Raw genomic sequence first — 27070 nt, forward strand, 5'->3', positions numbered from 1 at the left:
CGCAAAATTTTGCTGAATTTGTTTTTGGGGGGGGGGGGGGGAATCTCCTTTTTGAAAGTCATTACCGGAAACTGCCCTATGAAATTGACAGGGGTCCTTTACTGAAGGCATGTTCGCTGCTTTACCAAGGCCTTCTGTCGGAGAATCCACCAGAAGATGTGGTTTCTGCATCAGAAAGAATCCCCCCCGCTTGAGGAGTGTTTCTTATCTTAAGAATTTTTTTTTATTTTTATTTTTTCACTTTATTTTGAGAGAGAGAGAGCGCGCATGTCCCAGTAAGACATGGGCAGAGAGCCAGAGAGAGACAATCCCAAGCAGGCTCAGCGCTGCCAGCGCAGAGCCGGAAGTGGGGCCTCCATCTCACCAATCTGGAGATCATGGCCTGAGCCAACATGAAGAGTTGGATGCTTTGCTGACTGAGCCCCCAGGCGCCCCTATCTTAAGAAATCTTACATGCCCGTTTTCATCTCTCTTCCGGCTCCAGTTATCTTCTATATGCTATTCAATCCAGTTCCTATATTTTTATCCAGACTTCCAGGCTCAAGGCATATAGCTCCTCCTGGTTGTTCTTTAGTAGTTTTAAACTTGGAAATCTCAAAATAATTAAACTACAAAGCTCCAGGGTATGACTCTAATGGGCGTCAGGGAATTCATACTCCTTCTTCCCCAGCCGTAAACTTTGTTCTCTGCTCATTGAATGGTTCCACCAGGCATCCCTTGCCTAAACCAGCACCCTGGGATTCACAATAGATGTTGGTTACAAAAATTAAATGAAAGAAATGTTGAGAAAGAAGACACATTTTTAAAATAGCCCTTTTTCCTCTTTTTTTCCCCCCAGACAGGCTGTATATTAGTTGAGTTGTGAGCATTCTGTTCTGATTTTCCCCATAAATCAAAGAGTGTCATGCTAACATCTGCAGCCTGAACATTTAAAAAAAAAAACAACAGAACAGGGGCACCTGTGTGGCTCAGTCTGTTAAGCAACCCACTTGGGCTCAGGTCATGATCTCATGCATCGTTCATGAGTTCCTGCCTGGCATTGGGCTCTGTGCCGACAGCTCGGATCCCGGAGCTTCAGATTCTTTCTCCATCTCTCTGTCCCTCCCCTGCTCATGCTTTCTCTCTCTCTCAAATATAAAATCAAACATGTAAGAAAAAATTTTTTTTAAATTTAAAAAACAAGTCATTTCTATTGAAAATAAATAACTCTAACCTTTAAAATCCTTGCACTATGTAGCTTAAATCTCATGAGACTGGTTAATGGAATAAAACTATTTTTCATCTGTATCACTCTAAAACACTGCGAACATGTTACTTGAGCCTACAGCTTTCCACTGGGAATAAGCCAGAGGTTGTATAAGCTTCCTTCGCCCTCTTAGAGCCTATGGCTGGACCCAGGAATTAAGCTCATGTAAGGCTGACCAAAAAGGAAAAAAAAATACAAATTTTAATATTTTTATGTGGACACAGGAGTCGTCAGAAGGAAAAGTGAAGACCTGAAAAGGCTGTTAGGCCCAGAAGGTTAGATATACTTTTGAAAACAAGGAACAATAAATTCTGGGACTATGACAAGACCGGAGGCTTGGGCTGGAGACAGGAAGTTGTGGGACAGTGACCGGGACATAGATGGTGGAAACTAATGGAAGTGAAGGGTTATTTGTTTGTACAGATCCATTTCGGCATTGACTCCCGGTCTCTGGTGATAAGAATGTTCTCCTCCTGGTACTGGACGGTACCTTTCTCATGGGAAATTTTATGAGCTGTTTCTAGGTAAAAAAGGGGGGGGGCAGGGTCAGAGAGCCTTCCTCTATCTGTTGTTTCCCAAGTAACTTCAGCTCAAAAATAATTAGTATCCCAAAGTGGTATGTTCTGAACTCCTGCAAACTGAAATCTTCTGTAGAGGAGGCAAAATTTACCTCGTCCCTCTTAGAGTTTCTGGCTGGGCCTGATACTTAAGTTGGCACAAGACAGATGAACATACAAATATATTTACTGGAAGTTTTATGTGACCTGCAAGCACTCACAAGGAAATGAAGACCCAAAGAAGCAGTTAGAGTTGACGACTTATATACTGAATTGGACCGAGAGTAGTAAATTGTGAAAATGTCCCAAGATGGAAGGGCTTCAGCCAGGGAGGTTCCTGGTGGAAAAAGAGGAAAGATAAGGCTTAGCGTAACAAGGTTGGTTTCTACCGATTTCCCTTGGCATCAGCTGCCTGTCCTTGGTGAAAACAATGTTGTTTTCCTCTGGGTGGAGGGAGACATCTTCCATGGGGGTGGGGGGTTATCTCCTGTTTTCAAGAAGGAAATGGAGGTCAGAGCACACTTCTCGCACCTGCTGTTTTTCGAGTACTTTTGGCTCAAAATAATCCTTATGCCGAAGCGGCATAATTTAGGGGCGGCCTATTCTGTCACTGATGGGGTTCGGGACATGCTGCCCCAAAACATGGCATGTTAAGATATTGAATGTTTTAGGTTGGAGAAATTTTGAGAAAAGGACATAAGTAGGAAGGTCACTCTGACCCTCTCCCCAAGCCTCCTTCCCTGAAACGAGTCATAAAAAGCCTCTTGTGCCTTCTCTATATGATTAGAGGGATAGATAAGGAGCAAAGGAGCATCTTTATCTTTATTTTTTTTTTAATTTTTTTTAATGTTTTATTTATTTCTAGGAGAGAGAGAGAGACAGTGTGAGCAGGGGAGGGTCAGAGAGAGAGGAGTCACAGACTGAAACAGGCTCCAGGCTCTGAGCTGTCATTCAGCACAGAGCCCGACGCGGGGCTCGAACCCATGAACCGCGAGATCATGACCCAAGCGAAAGTCGGATGCTTAACCGACTAAGCCACCCAGGCGCCCCAAGGAGCATCTTTATCTTTAAAGACAAAGGGACGTACAGAAGAATCTTAACAAACAGGCCTCGCTGCTTCCCCTGGTTTATTAAATTATCTCAGACTCTTTAACCTACTCTATTCTACACGAGTGCCCGCACTTCATCACACCTCAGATCTGTTTCTTTGGGTCTTCATTTCCTTGTGAGGGCTCCTGTGTCCCATAAAACCTACATTAAGTAAAGCTGTGTGCTCTTCCGTTATTCTGTCTTTGTTGGTTTGATTTTCAGACCCAGCCAGGGACCCCAAGAGAACTGAGAAAAACTTTTCCCTCCCCTATGCTGCCCTTCACTGTATAGTATAAGCAGGAGTGTTAAGGTAAAAAGGGGAAGGTTTTATCCAATGAGCAAGGTGTTGAGGGACTGAGTTTATCTCAGAATGGGGTAAGGAAAGGAGCTCAAAATCCCATGACTTCTGGATTTGGTCCTGGGTATTGGCCTCTTAAGATGAAAGAAAATCATTTCATTCATATGTGGAATTTAGGAAACAGAGCAAATGCGCAGAGAGGTGTACCTGGGTGGCTCAGATAGGGAAGCGCCGACTCTTGGTTTCGGCTCAGGTCGTGGTCTCACTGTTCGTGAGTTTGAGCCTCCAATTGGACCCCATGCTGCTGGTGTGGGGCCTGCTTGTGATTCTCTCTCTCTCCCTCTCTCTCTCTTTCTCTCTGCCCCTTGCCCACTCTCCTGCACACTCGAGCACACATACGCCTCTCTCTCTCTCTCAAAATAAACTTTAAAAAACTGTACAAAGAGGAAAAAAAAGAGAGAGAGACAAACCAAAAACAGACCCTCACCTATAGAACATACTGTGGTTACCAGAGGGGAGGTGGGTGAGGGAGGGTGAGACAGGCAATGGGGACTGAGTACACTTATCGTGATGAGCACTGAGTGATATACAGAAGTGTGGAATCACAGTACTGTGTACCAGAAGCTAATATAACATTGTATGTTAACTACACTGGGCTTAAAATTAAGAAATAAAAACGAGGGGCGCCTGGGTGGTTGAGCGTCCAACTTCGGCTCAGGTGGTAGATCTGATGGTTTGTGGGTTCGAGCCCCTCGTTGGGCTCTCTGCTGTCAGTGTGTCAGTGCAGAGCCTGCTTCGGATCCTCTGTCCCCCTCTCTCTCTGCCCCTCACCCACTTGTGCTCGCTTTCAAAATAAATAAATAAAATTAAATACAAACTTTTAAAAAAGATGAAAGGAAATCAGGCACACAGGCTGCCCAGTCCACAAACCAAAGATTCAGTCTCATCCTGAGGGTACTTCAACCCCTGGGGGCGCTTGCAGTCAAAGACTAAACACAAACTGTTTTCTTGAAACATTTTAATTTAGTCCATTACTTTTGTATTAAAAGCAAACACAGGGGCGCCTGGGTGGCTTAGTCGGTTAAGCGTCCGACATAAGCTTAGGTCATGATCTCGCGGTTCGTGGGTTCGAGCCCCGCGTCGGGCTTTATGCTGACTGCCAGCTCAGAGCTTGGAGCCTGTTTCAGAGTCTGTCGTTCCCTCTCTCTCTGACCCTCCCCTGCTCATGCTGTCTCTCTCTCTCTCTCTCTCTCTCTCCTAGAAATAAATAAATAAATAAAAAACATTAAAAAAAAATAAAAAAGTAAAAAAAAATAAAAGCAAACAGAGGCACACACAAAACGTTATGTTTTTCTTTTACATGTTTATCTCCTGTGGCAAATTTCAGTTATTTTTATTTTTGAGAGAGAGAGCGTGAGCACACACAAGCGGGGGAGGGGCAAAGAGAGAGGGAGACACAGACTCCAAAGCAGGCTCCAGGCTCTGAGCTGTCAGCACAGAGCCTGACATGGGGTGTGAACCCTCGAACTGTGAGATCATTACCTGAGCCGAAGTCGGACACTTAAACGACTGGGACCCCAGGTCCCTCTCTGGTGGCAAACTTTAAGTTCCTTACGCTATTTCCCCTCTTTCTCAGTACTACATAATGAAACTTCAGAGCTCACTCTGGAAACTGCAGATTCTTATTATTTCTGGTGAATGAAACTTCAGAGATATCAGTAGGAGAAGAAGAACCCCCCTGTTCCCACAGCTGCAGCAAAGCCCAGGCTCTTCTGCGTGGCAATGAACTTCTGATGGAGTTGTGAGCCGAGAACACTCACTGGAATCACTCCATTGTCCAATGTGGAGACTAGGTGGAATCAAACAACAGTGGATCTGAATTCTGTTGTTTGGGGGACTTCCAAGTGTTGGGGAGCAAGAATTTCCTGTCCCCTTCAAGGTCCTTGTACCCAGACCTACCTTCTACTCTGACAGGAGACAGATTAACAGGAGAAAATAAAATTTAATTTTGTATGTACAGGGAAGCCACACGGACATGGAAATTCCAAAGACAGCTAAGATGAAATATATATGTCGCCCTGAACTAAAGAGAAGGGGGAGGGGCTTGGGACTTTAAAAGAAGGAAATGCAATTCACAGTGAGATGAAAAAGAGTCCACCTTTGGTAAACAAATTTTGCTGGGCCACTCAGGAACAATGTGACATTCAAGACTGATCCAACAGCTCTTGCTAGGTTCCTCCTGGGTCTACCGTACTAAGTCCGTAGTATAATGTAGTTATCTATGATGATAGCTCTTGTCCTGGAGTAGATCTTCCATCTAGATTCTTCTCAGGGGAGTCTGGGTGGGTCAGGTGGTTAAGCCTCCGACTTCAGCTTGGGGCATGATCTCAGGATCTGTGAGTTCAAGTCCTGTGTCAGGCTCTGCACTAACGGCTTAGATTCTCTCTCCTTTTTCTGCCCCTGCCCCCTTTCTCCCTCTCAAAAATAAACATATTTTAAAATTAAAATATTTCTTTCTCTTAAATAAATCCTTTTCAGGTAGTTGTGGGGAAGGTTTTCAGGCTTTTCCTGAATCTACTGGGTTTTGATCGCTTTTTAACTTGAAATCATCTTCATGCCAAAGTGGCCCATCTTGGGGGCATCTACCCTTGGCAGCTATAAATAACAGATTGTTCTATTCTGAGAATCGCCAGAGGAAGACTTGACATTTTCTTCTTTGTATCAGAGATAAAATACATCCCATCACTGTTGGATTCTATCTGAATATACATTGTAGGGGAGCAAAATTTTACAACCCTGAAATATGTTTCTTTGGGATGTGCATTTATTTTTAAGAAGCAGAAGACTCAAGAAGTTTTTCTTTTTGCCTCTCTCCCAACTGCTTAGGAGAATTTAGATGGAGGACGTGATCTAGGAAGGGAGCTATCACCATAGACAACTACTGTGTAATATGAACTTGGTATAACAGAAAGGGAGGAATTTAGCAAAATCTATTTGCTAAAATTCCTTTCTATGCTCCATTGTTCCTATATGGCCCAGCAAACTTTTGTTTACCAAACATTCACTCATTTTCATCTTCTTGTAATTATCTTCCTTCCCTTACAGTCCCAGACCTCTACCCCCTTGTTAGCTATGGATGGCATGTAAGCCTCAACTGCCTGGGGGCCTCATATTCTTATATGATTGTCTCCTGTTTATCTGTCTCATGTCAATTTAATTCATAGACCATCCACAAAACCTTGAGGCATAGGGCAAAGATTTTCCTCCCCAACAACTGCTTGGAAATCTTTTTCTTATTTAAATGAATACCAGGGCCAGGAGGNTCTAATGGGAATAGTTCAGTGGAGAAGTTTGAGAAACATTGAGTCATTTAATGGCATGATGGGAAAATTCTTCATTACTTTAAAATGTACCCCAAGGCTGATGAGACTGGAAATCCGTTATAATTTCATTCTTTTGCTTTAGAATAATATTACGCAGGCTTTGTTACCTGTCTAGGACAAGCCATAATTTCTCTGAGACTCTGTTTCCTTATCTGTAAAGTGAGGAAAGTAACATCTATTTCACAGAGTTGGGATTAAATGAAGTAGTGTATGTAGAAGAATTTTTAACACTGAGTAGTGCTCTCTATATATTAGTCCTTATTACAAAACAACCACAGGAAGGGGTAACAGTTGTTCACATGAGTTACACTTTTGCAAGGTGTCTTAGGTCTCCCTAGCGAAGAAGATTGTGCTGCTCATGGGGACTCTTGCAGATACAAAGTTTCTAGGCTGTTTAGTGTTCGGGAAATCCCCTCAAAACGACTTGCCTTCAGCAGGAAGATGATCATTCATATGGACACCATAAAGTAAGTTTTAAGCTTCTTTGGGCTTGATTTTGTTCACAGATGTGAGTTATTAAAAGGCTTGGATGCAATGCTTTTTCAAGAGAATAAGCATATGATTACAAGGTTTATATTAGCTATTCACGATGTTAAGCGGTAACCTTACACCGCTTGCTTCAGGGCATACAATTTCCCGAGCAATACTACATAGCAAATGAAACAACTGAAAAGCAGAGGATCTTCAATTTCTCTATAGAGAATAAAAAGGATGAAACTGTTAGGTGAAACTTTCCGATGAAACTACTCAATTGAAGAAAATATGTTAGCAACTCCGTAATCCACGAATAACGTGTTTACTTTGAAACTTAATTTTAGCTTTTCATCTGACCGACCAGCAAATTGACTATTTAGAAACTATTCACTCTTGTAAAGGAGAAAGTGACGATTCTGTGTTCATATTCCCAGACTTAGAAGGGTTTGCTCTCCTGGACCTAATTGGCCATTGAGGGGAAGCAACGGCATTCCAAGGCGAAAAGGTTAAAGGAAGGCGGAATCTCAAGGCTCTACCTTGCAAGTTGGTAGTGATCAGCAAAGGGCTTTGGCGTAGTTCCGAAGTTGGGTCAAGGTAAATTCAGTTTTTGGTTCTTTCAACTACCTATTGTTTTGTTGAGTCTGTCGTACTGTAATGCAACCAACGCGCTGAGCACAGGCTGAGGCGCAAAATAAATGTTAGCTACGCTGTTGCAGTCACAGCAACTCTTACCTGGAAATGTAGGCTGAAACCTAGTTCATGGGAAGGCGTGCTTTCATTTCGAAGGAACCTGAATCCCCAGCTTGCAAAAGCACTTTAAAACCTGCTCTTACAAAAGTGACCTCACTTTAAAGGAAAGGTCTAAAAAGAAAAACATCTGTGATTGAGGATTACAGAAAAGTACGGAAAGGTGAAGTAATAAGGGAAAGAGATTAGCATTACAGTCTTCTAGCCGAGGAAAAACGGATTGAAATCTAACCAATGAGATCGCAAGTCTGGAAGGTCCTAACCCTTCTGGCCCAATCAAGGGGAGGCTAGATCTATAAATAAGACTGCCTAAGACTTTCTGAGTAAAGCTAAAAAGACATCATGGCCCGCACGAAGCAGACCGCCCGCAAGTCGACCGGCGGCAAGGCCCCGCGCAAGCAGCTGGCCACCAAGGCGGCCCGCAAGAGCGCGCCGGCCACGGGCGGCGTCAAGAAGCCGCACCGCTACCGGCCGGGCACGGTGGCCCTGCGCGAGATCCGGCGCTACCAGAAGTCCACCGAGCTGCTGATCCGCAAGCTGCCGTTCCAGCGGCTGGGGGGCGAGATCGCGCAGGACTTCAAGACGGACCTGCGCTTCCAGAGCTCGGCTGTGATGGCGCTGCAGGAGGCGAGCGAGGCCTACCTGGTGGGGCTGTTCGAGGACACGAACCTGTGCGCCATCCACGCCAAGCGCGTCACCATCATGCCCAAGGACATCCAGCTGGCTCGCCGCATTCGCGGGGAGCGGGCTTAAGGCCTGCGTTCCTAAGTGGACCATTTAAAGGCTCTTTTCAGAGCCACCCATGTTTTCACGAGGAGCAGCTGTATCGGCTTCTTAAACCTGGTGTGGGTCCGCTGTTGTGCGCCGGTGTCGGGGGTGGAGGGAAAGCTCGTACGTGGTGGGTACTAAAAACCTGGACTCGACCCTACCAAGTCGTTTGTAACGTTACATGCTACTAGTACAAGATGTTAGCACAAATCGGTATACAGAAACTAAGGGGGAAGGCCGTCACGTGGGCTTGTGATAACTGCTGGGATGGGAATCGGTTTTCAAACGATTTTACAGTTAACGAGGACTAAGCCGGACGCAAGTACTGGTTTAAAAGTCTTCCTGGTTTAGATTTGTATGGATCTAGCGTCTAGATCCACCCTATTGCATGATACAGGCGGTGCAAACCGGAATAGGAATTTGAAGTAAATGGGGAATTTTTGAGATGTTATTGCTCCAAAAACCAAAGGCAAAACAAAACTTCCACAAAGTGTAGGACGTAAAGCGATGCAAAAAGAAGAGAAAGTTGTCCCTAGCAGGCGCTTCAGATAACCTTCCGTACGCACGTCTACAACTGAAAAGTGATAACCATCCCCAAACACCCCAAACAGGTGAACCCATACTTTTGCGTAATTAACTGGTTAATCTTAAATGAGGCCTTTCGATTGGCTAAGAAGATATTTGTTCTGAGAGCCACTAAGGGAGCGCGAGCAGAAGCTATTATTTACATAGACTCCACCCCTCTATGACGGCACTGTTGGAAATTAACCAATAAAAATGCAGTCCTGTGCGAGCCTTCATTTGCATACAGGCTCTATAAGTAGTGCGTAACCAAGCCGCTTGAATGTAGTCCGGATCGTTTTGCGTGTGTGGCGTTTCTTCCAGCAAAGATGCCTGATCCAGCGAAGTCGGCTCCTGCTCCCAAGAAGGGTTCTAAGAAAGCTGTCACGAAAGTGCAGAAGAAGGACGGCAAGAAGCGCAAGCGTAGTCGTAAGGAGAGTTATTCCGTGTACGTGTATAAGGTGTTGAAGCAGGTTCATCCAGACACCGGCATCTCGTCTAAGGCCATGGGCATCATGAACTCGTTCGTCAACGACATCTTCGAGCGCATCGCCGGCGAGGCCTCCCGCCTGGCGCATTACAACAAGCGCTCCACCATCACGTCCCGGGAGATCCAGACGGCTGTGCGCCTGCTGCTGCCTGGCGAGCTGGCCAAGCACGCCGTGTCCGAGGGCACCAAGGCCGTCACCAAGTACACCAGCTCGAAGTAAGGGCGTGCAAAGGACGCAGTAGAACAGCTACTTTTACCCCAACGGCTCTTTTCAGAGCCACTTAATTTGTCACAGAAAGCGGCTGTGAACACTAGTCCAAATGTTAGGTTGGCTCTTGGGTTGGGAGGTTCCGTGGTCTCAAGTATTTGGTCATGGATTTATGTTAACGACCGCGATCAAGCCTGCCCTGATTGTTAAAACCTGGAATTTCCTATAGCGTGTCCCCCTAGTGGCGAGATTCTTGCTGGTAAAAATTAGTCCTCAAAATGGTCTCCCTAGTTCTAAAATTGTCAGTGGAAACTGAGTTCCAGGTAACCAAGTAAACCAGCCAAGTACAGTGCTGGGTTGGGTTTTTTTGGGGGGGGCGGGTACTGTTCTGCTTAACTCTTAGTCTGTAGGTCAACACGAAACTTAAGGTGAGCTGGTATTTCTTAGCTACAGATAGCTCTCTGCCCCACTGTCTTCGTGTCCTAATCTGTAACAAATGTTTCCAACGATTGTCCTAAACAGTCTCCAATAAAGTCTGCTTTAGTCTGTTGGCCCACGTAGTTATGAACTAGTAATCCTCCCCTAACTTACTTTTAGCCCAGTGCCTTGGCCAGGTACTGATTTTTGTGCCCCCCCCTCCCCCCCCATGGGATATTTTGTCCTATCTAGAAACAAAATTCTTCGGAGGAATGCCAACTGGCGTCTAGTGGGTAAAGGCCAGGGATGCTGGGAAACCTAGCATAATGCACAGGACTTCAGCAGCCAAGAATTCGTCTGGTCTGTAACCTCGGTCCTTGGTTAGACCAAACCTTCAGACTTCCCTTCGGTCAGGATTTCCTTCTCATTTGGGTCAAACCTTCCCTCAGCCCAACCACCTAGCCGATGTTCTTGTTTTTGGTGAAACTGAGCTAGAACACAGGCTTACTGTGATTGCTTAGTCTCCTCCACAGGAAAATGATCTCCAGGGCAAGGACCTTGGCTTCTGTAACAAAATTTCCTGCCTAGAAGAATCCCTTGGCTGCTTGCTAAATACTCCCAGGTGCCTCTCCTTGAGTTTCCTGATCGGTTGGAGGTGGGGAACTGGGGAGGTTTTTAGTGTTCTCAGATGCATTAATTTTAAAAGGTGAAGGTGCAAATGGCCACAGTTAGTATATAAGAGGACTTTCTGAAAATCCCTTAGTTCAAAACTTGCATAACCGAAGACCAACCCTGACAGGCTGGTGAAGTTTTACCCAGTAAAACCTACCTTTAAGGTAAAAGGAAAATTCTTAGCTTCAAGTTGATTTATCAAGCTTTGAAATTAAGTCACTAATCAATGTTAAGGAATTGACAAGTTGGTGCTTCAAATGAAATTTATAATGTAAGAGCTCAAATTTATATCCAATTAAAGTTACATAAATGGGCTGTGTATGATTTCTTTCTTTCACTGGAAAATGAAGATGTTCTGAGTCATTTTCCCTGGCGAGAGGAATGACTCAATGAGAATTTTAATTTCCCAGTGAAAGAAAGGAAATCACTATGCAGCACATTTTATGGTTGGTCTGTTTTCTCAAACCATCGGACCCTATCTGGTCTCCTCTCCTAGGATCCTGGAGTGCCAGGATTCTCTTCTCCCAGAGGACTATCAACCATGTTTTTCACGGTCTTTTGAAGTTAAGGCGTTATCAATAGACTCATCTCATCAAAAGCTATCACGAATTACTCAGGACTAAAGGATTAAGCCCCAACTCCTTATCCTGAAACTAAAGGCCTTCTGCCATCTGGCCAAAACGTCCCTTCTTCAACTGTTCATTTTCCTCAGCTCTCTAGCATAGCCAAAATGCTGGACCCACTGTCCTGATTGGGCCTCTTAAGTTCTCTTTGTGCTTTTGTTATGTGGTCTGTATTCCGTTGCCCTCTCAACTACTCAAATCTTGTCAACCTGGCAGTTCTTTAAGCTTAAAAAAAAATCTTTTAAAATTATTTTTGAGGCAGGGGAGAAAGACGCAGAGAGGGAGACACAGAATCCGAAGCAGGCTTCAGGCTCTGAGCTGACAGCACAGAGCCCGACGCGGGGCTCGAACTCCCAGACTGTGAGATCATGGCCTGAGCCAAAGTCAGACACTTAACTGACTGAAGCACCCAGGGGCCCACAGGTCTTTAAAATCTTCCTCGAATCTCCCTCCTTGAAGCCTTCCCATACCATTCTAGCTCACAGGAAGTCCCTTTCCATGCAGTGCTTAAGGCTTTGTTCATTGCATGATGAACTTGTAATGAAGTGTAGCTTTGCGAGCTGTGTAGCCTTGTTCCTTAATTTCTTTTTCCTTGTTTTTTCATTTTCTCGTGTTGGTCTTCTATTTGAAGACCGAGTCTATTTCCTTTTAAAAAAATCCTTCTTGGGATCTCCAATGAAGGCTGTTCCAGTGCCTATTATAAAATAGCATCTCAATGAAAGTTTGTTGACTGACTGCCCAGACCATGGGACACCAGAAAATGGATCTGAAGGTGGTAAGTTCATGTAAGGTTTTTTTCTCTACTTTTTCCTGATTTTTCTTGCTCCTTTAACCTGAAACCGTTTTTCGTGATAATTACTGACCCAGTTAAAAGAATAGCTGGAGATTAAAAACTCCTAAGAGGGGCAGAGAGTACTGCACGTGACACCCTCCCATCATCCAATGTATCTGTGTAGCCAGAACAACAGGATTAAGACTGGAGCCTTTTCAGCCTCATTTAGGTGTTGCTTTTCCAGACTTGTAAACTGGAATGAGGGAAATGCATGCCAGAAGATGAAATATCAGATCCAGTGAGCATTGCAGATGTAGAAGCAGGCTCGGTCTGGGTCAGGTCAAATGTCATTAAGCTTAGCTAGTCAGTCCATTAAGGGTCTGATCTCACGGTTCATGAGTTCAAGCCTCCTGTCAGGCTCTGTGCTGACAGCTCAGAGCCTGGAGCCTGCTTCAGATTCTGTGTCTCCCTCTCTCTCTGCCCCAACTCCACTCTGTGTGTCTCTCTCTCAAAAATAAAAGTTAAAAAAAAAAAAAAGGGGGTAGTTCATCATTTTAAGAATTGGTGAATGGATTGTGGTATCTATATAAACTTAAGAAGATGGCAATTTAATCTTGCCATAATTTTAGACAAATACCTCATTTTAAGACTGGATGCATTTCCTAAAAGTGACCTAAGAGTCAACACATTTAAATTTGGATGACTATAATTTAAACACAGGGCAAAAGATGGGAAATAAGTTATGTGATCTCATTTGGGGGGGCACGAAGTAGGCATTATCAGAGGATGTCAATCTATTTTTTTTTTTAAAGTAATCTATACCCCACGTAGGGCTCAAACTCCCAAGATCAAGAGTCCTATGCTCTTCTGACTGAACCAGCCAGACCTCTCCAAAGAATGTCCATCTTTGACATAGAAGGAACAAGACTGTCTTGCCGGGGGGGGAATTACTAGAATTTACTGAAGATTATTTCCACACTTTGTAACTATAGCTGAACCATCCTATGATTTGGCAAAGATAGGAAACTTGATAAAACATTCCAGATCCTGTACTGTCCTCGCTTCTCGGCCTTTTGGCTAAGATCAAGTGCAGATCCTGCACTGTCAACATCAAACCTTTGAAAAGTAAAAGCAGGGTTGTGTTTTCATGTGTAATCAAATCTCCATACCAAACATAAAATGTTAGCAAGGCAATGAGATGGATAACCAGATGTAAATCCTTTTACTAGAGGGGATTACATCAGTATACAGATAATTACAATTCAAGGCACTACACGTTGTTCCCAAAAGAGGGGGAAGAAGGAAACGTTATGAATTAAGGAGGATAGGTTACGTCTGGCTAGAAGGTTCAGGAAAGTTCCATGAGGATAGCTTCTGCGTGCCAGGTCCTGCCTTGTGTAGGTGATGGGGATATATCGGCACCTTCCTTTCCAGGGAGGTTCAGCTGTAATATTTGTAACCAATATATTAAGGATCCTCTGGGAATTTTCTCTTCCCGGGGTTGACGATAATAGGGCAAGTGATAACCAGCCTTTCCTCGATCACCCATGATTTAGCAGAAAATAGCGTTGACTCAAAACGTGTCCAGTCTCCAACCATACCTTGACGCTTGCACAGCTGCCTTCTGACTGGGCTCCTTGCGTTTGCCATCTACCCTCTCTGCTGTCCACAAAATAGCCAGAGTAAACTTCTTGAGACAGGAGTCAGCTCCTGTTCCTACCATGGTCTCCTCCCCATCCGAATTCCTGTTCCCCGTTCCCCCCTTCCTGCCCACCCCCCNCCCCCTCTCCCTTTAGTCTGCTCCACTGCATCTCCCTGGTCTCTCTCTTCTTACTGGGATACACCCAGACCCTCCTATCTCCGGGCCCTTTGCTTGCCATTTCCTCTTCTGGGAAGGCTGTCCCCCCAGATAGTTATGTGACTGGCTCCTCATGTTTTTTAGGTTTCTGCTCAAAGACTTCCTTGACCGGCTTATGTAAGATAAGCCCTCCTTCTCCAACTTCATAATACTCTTTATTCCCCTACCTTGCTTAATTTTCTTCCGTGTATCATCTGAATACTAATGGGTTTCTTTATTACTGAATCAGAGCCTACTGCCCATAAAAACTATTCTTTGTTTTTTAAAGTGTTTACATTTTTGGAGAGCACGAGCAGGGGAGGGGCAGAGAGGGGGGACAGAGGACCTGAAATGGGCTCTGTGCCGAGGGGCTGACAGCAGTGAGCCCCATGTGGGGCTCGAACTCACAAACCACGAGGTCATGACCTGAGCCAAAGTCCAATGCTCAACCAAGTGAGCCACCCAGGCGTGTCCCCCCCCCCTCTTAAAACTACTCTTTTCTGCTTGCTATAACTCTGTGCTGAGCGCATGGCTTCTCAATTAAAGGCTATTTACCACCTTCTCTTGTATCTAGGGTTGTCTGTAAGACAAAGTTCTGGGCCAGTGAGTTGCGAATGGGAGGGATCTATATTATTTCAAGTTTGTACCCTAAGAAAGAATAAGTATGCACTGACTTTGTTCCCTCTCCTCTGGCTTGGTCGCAAATGTGATACCAGGCACTGTGGCAACCACTTTGGACCCTGAAGCCCAAATCATGTGATAAGGACAGCCAAACCGCTCTGAACTGCTCTACGAGCTCTGGACAATGACGTGAGAGATAAGCTTGTATCTTCTTTAAGCCACTGTTTGTTTTTTTTTCAAGATTTGTTACAGTAATTCAGGCTGTGCTCTGGCCCATTGTCTGACTCCTCTTCCCTTCCTAGAGTATGTCCTGCGAAGGCAAGTACTTTTTATTTTTATATCCCTACCACCTAGGACTGTATCTGGAATACAGTGGGTGCTCCATGAATATTTGTGGGATGAGTGGATTGATGAGGCAGAAGTAGTCTGAAAGGGAAGTCAGAGCTCCAGGGCTGTTTAGAAGTTTCACAGTGTAAGTTGTTGGATATTTACGCTAACCTCTACTAGTTCAGAAGCGGTAACAGGGTGGGAGGAAGCTTTTGTTTCCTCTGCTCCTCTCAGTACTTCTGACCACCGAATGTGTGGGTTTTCCACACCAAGCAATTCTACTTGGATTTAGCACAGATGCCACAGATTAAGGGCTCGGGTCCATAAGACTGGCCCCTCTCCCCCGTCAGACAGCAATCACGCTAGGGGCTTCCCAGGTTACCCACACTTCTGTCACGTTGGGCTACAAACCCGGGGTTCCCACCACCCCCTCATCACATTTGCTAAATTGTTACAATAGCTCGCAGAACTCTGGGAAACATCTTTACCGGTTTCTTGTAAAGGCTACAGGAAAGGAAAAGATGTACCTAGGGCCAGGTCTAGAAGGGTCTCTGTGGAGTGTGGTGGTCTCTTTCTTGAAATGTGGATGTGTTCACCAACCCAGAAGCTTTCTGAACCCTATAGTTTAGGGATTTTTATGGAGGCTTTATCAAGTAGACATGACAGATCATCGGCTCAATCTCCACTCCTCCTTCTCCCTCGAGGATGCGGGGTGGGGGAAGGCTAAAAGTTCCAAGCTTCTAATCCTAGCTTGGCCTTTCTGGTACCAGCCTCCACCCTGAAGCTACCCGGGAGTCCACCAAAAGCCATCTCACGAGAACATTATCCAGGACATTCCAAGAGATTTAGGAGCTCTGTGTCAAGAACCTGGGTCAAAGATCAGATCCAGAAAAGTACGAGAGTTTTAGGAGCTCTGTATCGGGAATCGGGGCAGAGACCAAATATTCCTGATCATGTCACAGTCCACCCTCTGGTCTCTAGCCACGGACCCCACATCACATGGTACACTGATTATAATAAAGTCAAAGATACCAGCTGAAAAGGCTGGGTCTTGTAGTGGTGATGAGCATCAGCAGTGAGTCCCGGTTTCCCCCACCTAAGAGCTAGATGACCTTGGGAAAGTTTCTGTACTCTTTTGAACCTCAATTCCTTCCTCTGGGAAATGAGAAAAATAACGGAACCTTCTAGGCTTGTTATGAAGACTGAATGAGATCACATATTGTATGCACTTAGTACTGAGTGGCTAGAACACGGTGAATATTTGACCAGTGTTTCTCTCATTATGAGTCCGGTTAGGTAGGCACTTGCTGCATAAATACCATTGTACCTCCAGAATCCCTCCCCTTCCTAAAAAGCGTTCCTTTAAGAGATTTCTAGTGATTTGAGAGTCCCCTCCTTAAGTATCTTGTGTTGGAGCAATAAGAACTTCTTTTTCTTTCTTTCTTTTTAAAGTTCTTTATTTTGAGAGAGGCAGAGACAGCGTGAGCAGGGGAGGGGCAGAAAGAGAGAGAGGGAGAGAATCCCAGTCTCCGCACTACTAGCTTGGAGCTTGATGTGGGGTTCAAATCCCCGAAACTGTGAGATCATGACCTGAGTCAAAACCAAGAGTCGGACACTTAACCAACTGAGCCACCCAGGTGCCCCAAGAACTTCTTTTTCTAAATCATAATACAGAAAGGCCATTCAACAATTTACTTGTCGGGCCTTTGATTCTATAGGACCTTCAAGTATCTGGTGTGTCCTGATAGGAAAAAAGAAAGGAAAAAAAAGAATTAGAAAACAACCTTATTTATCGTGTTACTAGTTACTGTTACTAGTGCACTATAAAGACCTATACTATCTGGCAAATACCTTTTTTTAAAATCAGATGATGTTCACAGTACTTCCCATCAATGCTTTCAAGAAAAATGGAATACTTTCACTTAATACCTCCTCCTTATTTCTGATTTCAGAGTTGAAAGTTCTGAATTTCAAGAATTTAACACAGGAGCAAGCCAAGTGAATAAAAATGATGTAGAGCATGCTATTAGGCAGCACAGAGAAGGACACACCTTATAACCAAAAGGAGAATATGCAAATATTTGGGAAATTTTTAAAAATGTTTTTATTTTTGGGAGAGAGAGAGAGAGGGAGGGGGAGAGAGAGAGGGAGAGACAGAATCTGAAGCAGGATCCAGGCTCTGAGCTGTCAGCACAGAGCCTGACGTGGGGCTCAAACTCGCAGACTACGAGATCGTGACCTGAGTTGAAGTCAGATGTTTAACCTACTGAGCCACCCAGGGGTCCTGGATTCTAATTTTCAAATGCACCGAAGGAAAAATCTTTAGGCCAAGAGGGATTATGAGAGACTTCAGACATACCACAGATATAACTCTGGGCAAACATTGTTCAGTGTTCTTAATATAAGGATTGGGCCTTAAACTACTTGAATTTCTTTCTGAAGATGTGTTTCATGTAGTTTGGCATATCTGGACTCAAAACCCATATTGTAATATGTAGAATAATGAGCAGGAGAAAGGCATATTATACTGACTAATTTGTATATCTATCAACCACAGGTACTTCCAGCAAGTGAACACACCCTTGTTTCCTTGGGCTTCTTCACTGCTCTGCTTGCTGCACTGTGAACATTTAAGAAAAATTATTTTGCTTATTCAAGTGTCTTTTTAGGTGACTCTTCCTCTGATATCTTTTTAAGTGTTTGAATTCTTTTGTTCATAAGTTTCTTCACATTACTATCAAGGGGCTGGGCAATAGAACTTATTCCTAAATTATTCCTCGGTTTCCCCAGAAACAGCAAGTATGTGTAGAGTAGACAGTTTGGGGATTAGCAGGAGAGTTAGCCAAGGTACCGCTTGAATTTCAGTCCTTGGTCTTGAGCAAAAAAGGTAAGAAACTTTTCATTTTCTGAGGAAAATAAATGTATTTCACAGTATCATGATTGTGGGGTGTGTTTAGGCCGGAAGGGGGCATAACAGATAAATCTTTGGATGAGTATATGCAAATCATTTATAGTGGGAAGAAGCAGAGTCTCCGGAATTGGCAGATCAAGTGGGCTAAAACTTGTTGAGGACACAGAGGATTTGAAGAATACAGTTAACAAGATTAGTCATAGCTATACTTATACCCACCCCATCTTGTACCCAAAGTAGAAAACGTACGTTTTGAAGTCACACTGATACGGATAAAAACTGACCACATGGGAGATGACAAAACCTTAACAAGTGTTGAGAAAGTTGAAACTGGGGCGCCTGGGTGGCTCAGTTGGATAGTAGCTGACTTTGGCTCAGGTCATGACCTTGTGGTTTGTGGGTTCGAGCCCCTCATCAGGCTCTGTGCTCATAGCCTAGAGCCTGCTTCAGATTCTGTGTCTCCCCTTCTCTCTGACCCTCCTCTGCTCATGCTCGGTCTCTCAATAATAAATACATGTTAAAAAAATTTTTAATTAAAAAAAGGAAAAAAAAAAGTTGAAACCATAGGGGACACATTCACTAATCATAATGCAAAGACATAACTAAAAATATTCTTCTTGATCTATACTGTTGGGAAAAGCACATGGACTAAAGAGGATATAAAAGTAAAAATGATATATTTTTTAGTATCCAATTATAATAAACAAAGAGAGCACTATATATTAAAACTTAAATGAAGAGGTCAGAAGAAAATTCAGAGCTTTAAAATCCATTTATGAGAAAATGAGCACGATTAGAAATAACCAAGTAAGCTTTTACCTTAAAAGTTAATAACAGGACAACAAAACCTGAGTAGAGGACTAAGTTAGGATAAAAGCAAAAATGAATAGGAGCAGCTGGGTGGCTCAGTTGGTTGAGCATCCGACTTCAGCCTAGGTCATGATCTCATTGTCTCTGAGTTCAACCCCTGCGTCGGGCTCTGTGCTGACAACTTAGAGCCTGGGGCCTGTTTCAGATTCTGTGTGTGTGTGTGTGTGTGTCCCTGTCCCTCCCCCACTCATGCTCTGTCTCTCTCTCAAAAATAAATTTAAAAACATTAAAATTTTTTTAAAAAGGCAGAAGTGAACAGAATTGATCGTACATCCCCACTTCCCCAAAATAGAATCAATAAAGCCAAAATCTAGTTCTTTGAAAGAAGATTAAAGGGTTAACCCTTTGGTAATTTAATATTGAAAGAGGAAAAGTACACCAGTATATCAGCACCATTAGATACAGCAGATATTTTAAGTGGTGTGTGTATTTTGAGACATATACTTGCAAATGCAAAGTATTAGATTTTTAATACAAGTGATCTAAGTTGCCCTAAGAAAGGAAGAATGAATAAAAATAGTTGTAGAAGAAACTGGAAAGAGGGCAAAGACCTACTCTTAGAAACAGCACCAGGTCCAAAGAGTTTTACTAAACCCTGAGGGAAGAGATAATACTTACAGAAACTGATCGAGATAATGGAAAAAGATAAAAACCCAACTGCTAATATTATGAGGCAGTGACGGAAACAGATACTATTAAGATTAAGCGATATAACCCCTACGAAGCAAATAAAAAGAGACTATTTGGTAAATAAAGTTAATCCATAAAAGTTAGACACTATGAGGCCATAATATAGATTTCAAAGTGGAATGAGAGGTAATTGGGTTAAGAAGCTGCAATTCGAGGAGCTACTAGGTGCAGGATTAAGATTTGAATTCTAGTTTATTGTGCCCAAAGGCTGTGAAATTCCAAGATGTGATTGAATTGAAGTTAGGAAATGAATATTTTCTAAAAAAGAAATGGTACTTATAAACCTGTTGCAAATAAGGCCTTTTCCTGCCCTTTCAGAAGAAATGATCTTCAGAGTCCAGAGCTGTTTCACTGGAGAGCATGTCATGATTTCCTCAAAAGGATCTTCTCAGGGAGAACCACATTTGGGGAGTTTATTTCTCCAGAATGCATAAGCCAGTTATTTATAGTCTTCCTTAGATATTTTCTATCTCCATTAACTCGCTTATGCTTGGGAAACTTTCCCTTTAGCATATGCTCCCTCTCCACAATATATTTTTTTAAATGTTTGTTTGTTTTTGAGGGGGGGGTGGGGCAGAGAGAGAGGGAGACACAGAATCTGAAGCAGGCTCCAGGCTCTGAGCTGTCAGCACAGAGCCTGACGTGGGGCTCAAACCCACAAACTGTGAAATCATGACCTGAGCTCAAGTCGGATGGTTTAACCGACTGAACCACTCAAGCACCTCCACAATTTATTCCTAAGTGGAGGAGTTACAAAGGAATATATACGTGTGGGATATAGAGACAAAATGGCGAGGGCAGAAAGATGAGCTGCTAACCCTTTAGGGGTATTGACCCCCCCCAATTGGAAACAAACCAAGAGATAAGGAATAAAGTAAAGGCAGAAAACGATCAATTGGCTCTCATTGACTGCCAGGGTGCGCGAGCAAGGAAGTCTGTACCTAAAAGACCTTACGGAGGCCTAGATTTTCAACTTACTAGAATTTCTTTTTTAACATCCTGCTTTCCATTGCCAAGCTTAGTATATAGTTCTGGTAGGATCTTTTCAGTTTTTATACTATTGTAGCTGTGAGGCTGGTAATGATCACTTCTTAAGATTCTAGCAATACCATATACAATAACTTACGAAAATGAAAAACCTAGGAATAAATCTAATGAAAAGATGAAGAAGACTTCTAGGGAGAGAATCATAACGTTGTTGACAGGGATTTTTTTTTAACTTTATTTATTTTGAGAGAGAGCATGGGAAGGGCAAAAAGAGGAAGAAAGAAGAAGTGGGGAGAGAATCCCAAGCAGGCCCTGAGGCATCAGCACAGAGCCCAACTCTAGGCTTGAACCCACAAACTGTGAGATCCTGACCTGAGTCGAAATCAAGAGTCAGACGCTTAGCTAACCAAGCCACCTAGGCCCCCTGTTGAGAGATATTAACAAGGATATAAATAAATGGAGAGTTATACCATGTTCATGGATTGGAAAAGTAATTTTTTTAAGTTTTATCTTGAGAGGGGGAGAGAGAGAGAGAAAGAGAGACTAGAGCAAAGAGAGAGGGGGAGAGAGAGAATCCCCAAGCAGAATTCACACTGTCAGCACAGAGCCCGACGTGGGGCTTGAACTCAAGAACTGTGAGATCATGACCTGAGCCAAAACCATGAGTCAGATGCTTAACCAACTGAGCCACCCAGGTGCACTGGTAAAGTCAGTATTGTAATGATATCAGTATCTCTCCCTCACCCTTACCCCCCAAGTCTACATAATGCAATCCCACTCCAGATCCAACAATAGTCTCAGGAGAATTTGAAACAGTTTATCACTCTTTCTTTCTTGAGACACTTTCTTCTCTGTTTTTCTCCATCTCAGTAGCTATTCCTTGTCAATATCCTTTGCTGCCACCTCTTTGAAGATTTGATACACCCCAGGGTTCAGCCTTAGACCCTTTTCTAATTTCTATCTGTACTTTCTGCTTACATTGTCTTTTCTAATCCCATGGCTCTCAATATAACATATATATGATGATTCTAAAATTTTTTTTATCTCCCCGGATTGTTCTTTGAGTGCCATTCACATTCCATTGAAATTTCTTTTTCCTTTTTAAAAAAAATTTTAATGTTTTATTTATTTCTGAGAGAGAGAGAGAGAGAAAGCGAGTAGGCGAAAGTCAGAGAGAGGAGACACAGAATCCGAAGCAGGCTCCAGGGTCCAAGCTAGCCATCAGCACAGAGCCCAATGCAGGGCTCGAACCCACAAACTGTGAGATCATGACCTGAGCCGAAGTCAGACGCCTAACAGACTGAGCCACCAGGTGCCCCCTCCATTGAATTTTCAACAGTTATACTTAAACATCAAATAGGAATCTTTATATGTCCAATACAGAACTTTTGCTTCTTGCTACTCTTCTCTCCTCTCTTACATCAACTTGCTATTTCCCTCCTGATCCCAGTCAATGGAATCAGTTTATTGCTCAAATCTAGTCTTTGTGACTCCTCTTTTCCCCCACATTCCCTACATAGAATCAATCAGTAAGCCTTTTTTTTTCTGGCACTTCCTACAAAATATATTCCAAATGTGAGCACTTCTCAACACCTTCACTGCTCCCTGTAAATCCAAACTGCCATTAGCTTTCACCTGAATTCCTAGCTGGTTTTCTTGCTTCCACTATTGTCCAGCCCTTACTGCCCTTGGGGTCTATCTCTTACTGGCCTGGTAGCAGTGAGGACTGTTGAACCCCTTCTGGCCAATTGCCAGCCATCCCTCCTTCATTCCATCTGGTTTCCAGGCAGGTCTGGCTATCTTTGCCTTCCAGGATGAGGGGCGGGGAGAGTCCTAAGTCCAGAAGGCTCTAGGGTTTCTCCCCAGTGTGGTAGCAAGTGATGTGGAAATGTTGGGGTTCAGAGCGAAAGGTGAAGAAAGAATTCTGGAGACCTCTTCAGTGCAAAAAGATAGTTTCATTAAAGCATGAGGACACGACTCGTGCAGAAAGAGCTGCATGAGGTTGTGAGGAGTGGCTGATTATATACTCTCAAGTTGCAAGAGGGTTAGGGGTAGCGTAAGTCTTTAAGGAATTTTGGAAGCAAGGATTCCAGGACCTGGGGGGCTAACTATTGTTAAGAAAAGCTCATTTATTACTTTCAACAAAACCTTAGTCATAAGACCCTTCAGATGTGTCAGGAGGCCATATGCTTGGAGGATGATCGCTAACATGTATCTGGGGGGTTGGGGGGGAGTAGAGATAAAGGAAGTTTCCAACGGAATGTTTATATGCTAAGGGAGACTTACAGGATCCTGGAGGTTGGGATAAGGTTAAGCTAAGATTGCCTTTTGCCCTTAGCCAAGTATGAACATCAAGGCAGTTGAGCTTCTAGAGGAAGGTCACTCTGCCTGCCTCAAGGACTTGCCAATGGGCTGTAGGTTATGAGGAAAGTTTCTTCCTTTGCCTTTGTTTCTCACATCAGCCAGGACCCAAATCTCCCCGTTTTGCCTCAAACCAGTCCTTCCTTCTCAATCTAGGAACACTCTGGAGTGTTCTGGAATGGGTCTGAACTCCTGTAGAAGCTCAAGGAGCTTAGGGCTTTCCTTATGGAACCTGGAAGATGAGAAACGACCTCCAACTGACCACCCTCCTCACAAGCAGCAGCCTGTTCTCTATAACGGTCTCCTCTGGGGTGTCCTCCTTAGCTCTGTAAGTAAGCCCTGGGGATTTTACGATGTGCCCCAGAGCTGCTTGGATGAAGCCTTTGTGGGTCCAGCCGGCCCTCGGGTACCGTCCGTGCAGAGTCTGCGAGCTATGAAGGAACGCCCTTCCTCCCCTCCCCCCCTTCCAGCTACATCACCCTCCAGGGTAAGCACTAGGGATCCAGGCTAGACCAGGCCTTTGGGTGATGCCCCATGGTCCCCGAGTGCATTTCAGAGCAGCCCTGGAAGAACCTGGGGTCTCACTGCCCACCGCCCAGCTGGTTCTCCGCTGGTGGCGGAAGCAGCAGGATAGTCATCCGTGTTTGACCGATCAGCGGTCACCCATTCACTCCCCACCTGCTCCTTCTTGGCAGCCATCTGCCCCAGCCACCTTATTCCTGGGTCTCGGGACAGGTCAGCGCGGGTCCCCTTCCCGCGGTCTCCCTCCCGGTCCTCCGCTCCGCGCGGTGGCGCCACGGCCAAGTCCCTGAGCTGGCGCGTCGCTTCGACCCCGGAGTTTATCAGCTACGCAGTTCCAGGAAGCCGTCCGGCCGTCCCCACCGTTCGGTTTCCCGCCGAACTTTCTGCAGCTGCCGCGCGGGCCCGGGCGAGAACCCGGTTCTTACATCTGCCGGCCCCGAGCAAGCAAGTACTTGCTTGGGGTGCCGCCCACAAGTTGGGTGCTCCTCTGGGTACGAGGGCGAATCGGACACACACGACTCCTTGCTCTCCTGTACCCGTCGCTACCCTGGAGTCCGTTCTTGCCCTTGCGGGTCTGGGGAAGCTGAGATCTCGCACCAGGTCTTGGGGGCGGAGGGGGTGGTGAGTTGCCGAAAGCGGCCGGAGAGCCACGGGAGCAGTGTGCGCAGGTGGCCACAGGGTGGAGCCAGCGGCCCGCCGCCTCCGCGTGGTGCCGCCGCTCCTGCCTCGGTCTGTCCACTCAGGCGCGGGTTCTAGCCCTTCGTTAGATGAAGAGCTTAAAAAGGGTGGACTCGTGCCCGTTACGTAGCTGATTTACAGTAGAATCTACTAACACATGACAGTTGGGAACAGGAAATGACTGATGAGTGACACAAGCTGATGTGCCACCAAGTGAAAATGCAAACCGGGAACTTAACAGTGTGCAGTACTTTTTTGGCTTTTTTTGGTTTGTTTTTGTAAAGCTTAACAAAAAAAATTCGACATTGTTCAAGAAGATCTAAAACCAGCTTTCTAGGAGCTGTAATGTTGATGGCTTAGAGGTAAAAGGTGTCATCTGTTTGTAATCAGGCCGACTGTGCCACTGAGAAACACTACATCGGTCGGATGAGATCTCACCCCTTGCCCTTTACTTAGAATACTGAAAATGCGGGGCAACTGCTCTTTAAAGCCAGCTGATAATTCCTAGCGTATTTTTTTTTTTAATTTTTAAAGTTTATTTTTGAGAGAGAGAAAGACTGCAAGCGGAGGAGGGGCAGAGAGCGTGGGAGAGATGGGATCAGAAGCAGGCTCCAGGCTCTGAGCTGTCAGCACTGAGCCCGAGTGGGGCTTGAACCGTGAACTGGACATGAGCTGAAGTTGGACGATTAACCAACTGAGCCACCCAGGTGCCCCCCTTCCCCCCCCCCAGTGTACTTTTTTACAGCTCTTACCTTGTTTGCAAGCGTCTGTGCTGTTTGCGCAACGTTTCCAGCTTTTTGCCTCGTGTTTACGGTAGAGTCATGCATCCTCTTTGTGGTTGAATGGAGCTTAGCAAGCAGTTCTGACCAGTGAGGTGGAGGTGGTGTGTGTCCCCTCCCGGCCAGGGCATTGCCTTCCTGGTGCAGGATGGCCCCGTGCTTTGAGCTCTGGCACAACCGTTGACTGTGTTCCTGCTAGCACCACGTTGATCAGACTTCTCGTCTGACCTTGGTGTAGCACGAATAAGTGACCAAACTCTGTTGGCTTCAATGCTCAGAGTTAGATGTTGCCTGTGACTGAACGTGTGCCAGCCGGGTACACAGCCCGACTCCCAGAGGAGTGGATCAGGCGTAGAGGCGTCCATGGGTCTGTGTCTCGACACAGGCACACTGTGTCTTACACTGTTCTTTGCTCAGGACTCTCCCTCAAGAGCCAAAACTTTTTTTTTTTTTTTTTTTTAATAATAAAGAAGAGGCAAGGTCTTTGCATGAAAACTGTCATCAATTCTGCTTTATGTCTCTTACCGTATTCCGAGATTCAGGACATCTCGACATGGGCCAGCATATTTATTTCTAATACATGGCTTTGTCTTTAATACCTTTAAGTATGAGAGAGACACAGAAACTAACCACTGGTCTATAGGGCCTTTGTCTCTGCTAAACAGAGAATTTTTTTTTTAATCCCGAGGCACTGAATCATGATTTGGGATGGGTAAGAATGATGCCTTTCTTTTGCAAACTGGGTGAAGGGTGTGCCGGCAGGAGTATGTGGAAAAGCAGAAGTGGCTTCACACATTTACAGCGGGCGTGTTCCTAGGCGGCCCAGTGTAAGGAAAGCCCCTGCGTGGAGGTGGACAGTCAGGAGCTTGGTTCCCCTAAAGCTCGCGAACACCTTCATCTATCCCCATGGGTTCACACACTGACACTGGCCAGTGGGGAAAGCAATCCGTATGTAGGACAGTGGGGGGGATGGCGGGGGGGACTCCAGAACAAAGTGCTGCAATTTTCCTGTTTCATCATTACTGAGTAAAGTTCTACTGATCCTTTTTTTTTACATTTATTTATTTTTAGATTTTTTTAAATGTTTATTTTTATTTTTGAGAGAGAGATACAGAGTGTGAGCAGGGGAGGGGCAGAGAGAGAGGGAGACACAGAATCCAAAGCAGGCTCCAGGCTCCGAGCTGTCATCACAGAGCCTGATGTGGGGCTCGAACCCACGAACCATGAGACCATGACCTGAGCCAAAGTCGGAGGGCCAACCGACAGAGCCCCCGCAGGTGCCCCTCTCAAAATAAACTTTAAGAAAGATCTGTCCCTAGAAATGTTATTGGGACAAATGGACCTTCTAAGACTGGAGACAATGGCATACAGACTACTCAGACCGGACCTGGGGACAGAGGCTGGACAGAGTTTGGGGCGCCAGATGTTTATTAAGGATGAGCTCCTGTGCAGGGGAGAGTGAAGAGAGGATCGGGCAGAGGGAGATCNAGCTGAGCCCGCCCCGCCCAGGAGCCCTGGAGAAAGCATCGCTCCCAAGCCCATCCTGCTTTGCGCTGAAATGGCCCCTTTCATTCAGACAAGAGATGCTGGTGTTCCAGGAAGGGTAGGACTTTGGGGGTTGGGGGTCTCAGCAGGAGACAGTTTGCCTTCTGCTGGGTTTACATTTCTTTCTCTCCCACACCACTTTTACTTAAATAAACTTTCCTGTTCGTATCACTCATTCGCTGTGCTGTGTCCTTGAATTCTTTCTTGAGACAAGACAACCTTTTGGTGACATCTTTGGGAGAGGCAGGGTCAAGGCCTCAGGGTCCGGGGTTCCCCACCTCCCCTCACCCAGCAACACAAGACATTGATTTGATCAACTCCGTTGTTTAAGCAGTAGAGTACAGGTGAGGAAAAATTGTGACAAAGATGGAAAAATCTGGAGAGGAAGCACGAGGCAGAGGGGAAAGAGAAAGCACTTCATGATGCTCCCGCGATGACTCCCCTTTCCAGCTTCACCGCAAGTCTTCGCGTCTTTCTGCCCCCATCTCCTTCCCCTGGGGAGCCCGTGCCCTACCCTTCTATCCACCCTGTGAGGGCTGGCCCTGCTGGCTGAGAACCTGTCTGTGAATGTCACCCCCAGCTTCTGTTCCCAGTTCCTCAGGCTAGAGTGTTCTGGGGGAAGGGGGGGGGGGGGGGT

At 45.1% G+C, this 27070-nt stretch overlaps 2 protein-coding genes across 2 annotated transcripts; both read left to right on the top strand.

Annotated features, from left to right (window-relative positions):
• The first annotated feature begins 8136 nt into the window (after positions 1–8136).
• On the top strand, positions 8137–8559 carry LOC144216568 (histone H3-like). Its single transcript, XM_077745972.1, has one exon. It carries the CDS (start codon positions 8137–8139, stop codon positions 8545–8547), a length of 411 nt encoding a protein of 136 aa, XP_077602098.1. The 3' UTR covers positions 8548–8559.
• A 23-nt stretch (positions 8560–8582) lies between these two features.
• On the top strand, positions 8583–10196 carry LOC144216569 (histone H2B type 2-F). Its single transcript, XM_077745973.1, has one exon. It carries the CDS (start codon positions 9453–9455, stop codon positions 9831–9833), a length of 381 nt encoding a protein of 126 aa, XP_077602099.1. The 5' UTR covers positions 8583–9452; the 3' UTR covers positions 9834–10196.
• Positions 10197–27070: the final 16874 nt, after the last annotated feature.

This window comes from Crocuta crocuta, unplaced genomic scaffold, assembly GCF_008692635.1.
Source record: "Crocuta crocuta isolate KB4526 unplaced genomic scaffold, BGI_CrCroc_1.0 scaffold941, whole genome shotgun sequence".
NCBI classification, from domain to species: Eukaryota; Metazoa; Chordata; class Mammalia; order Carnivora; family Hyaenidae; genus Crocuta; species Crocuta crocuta.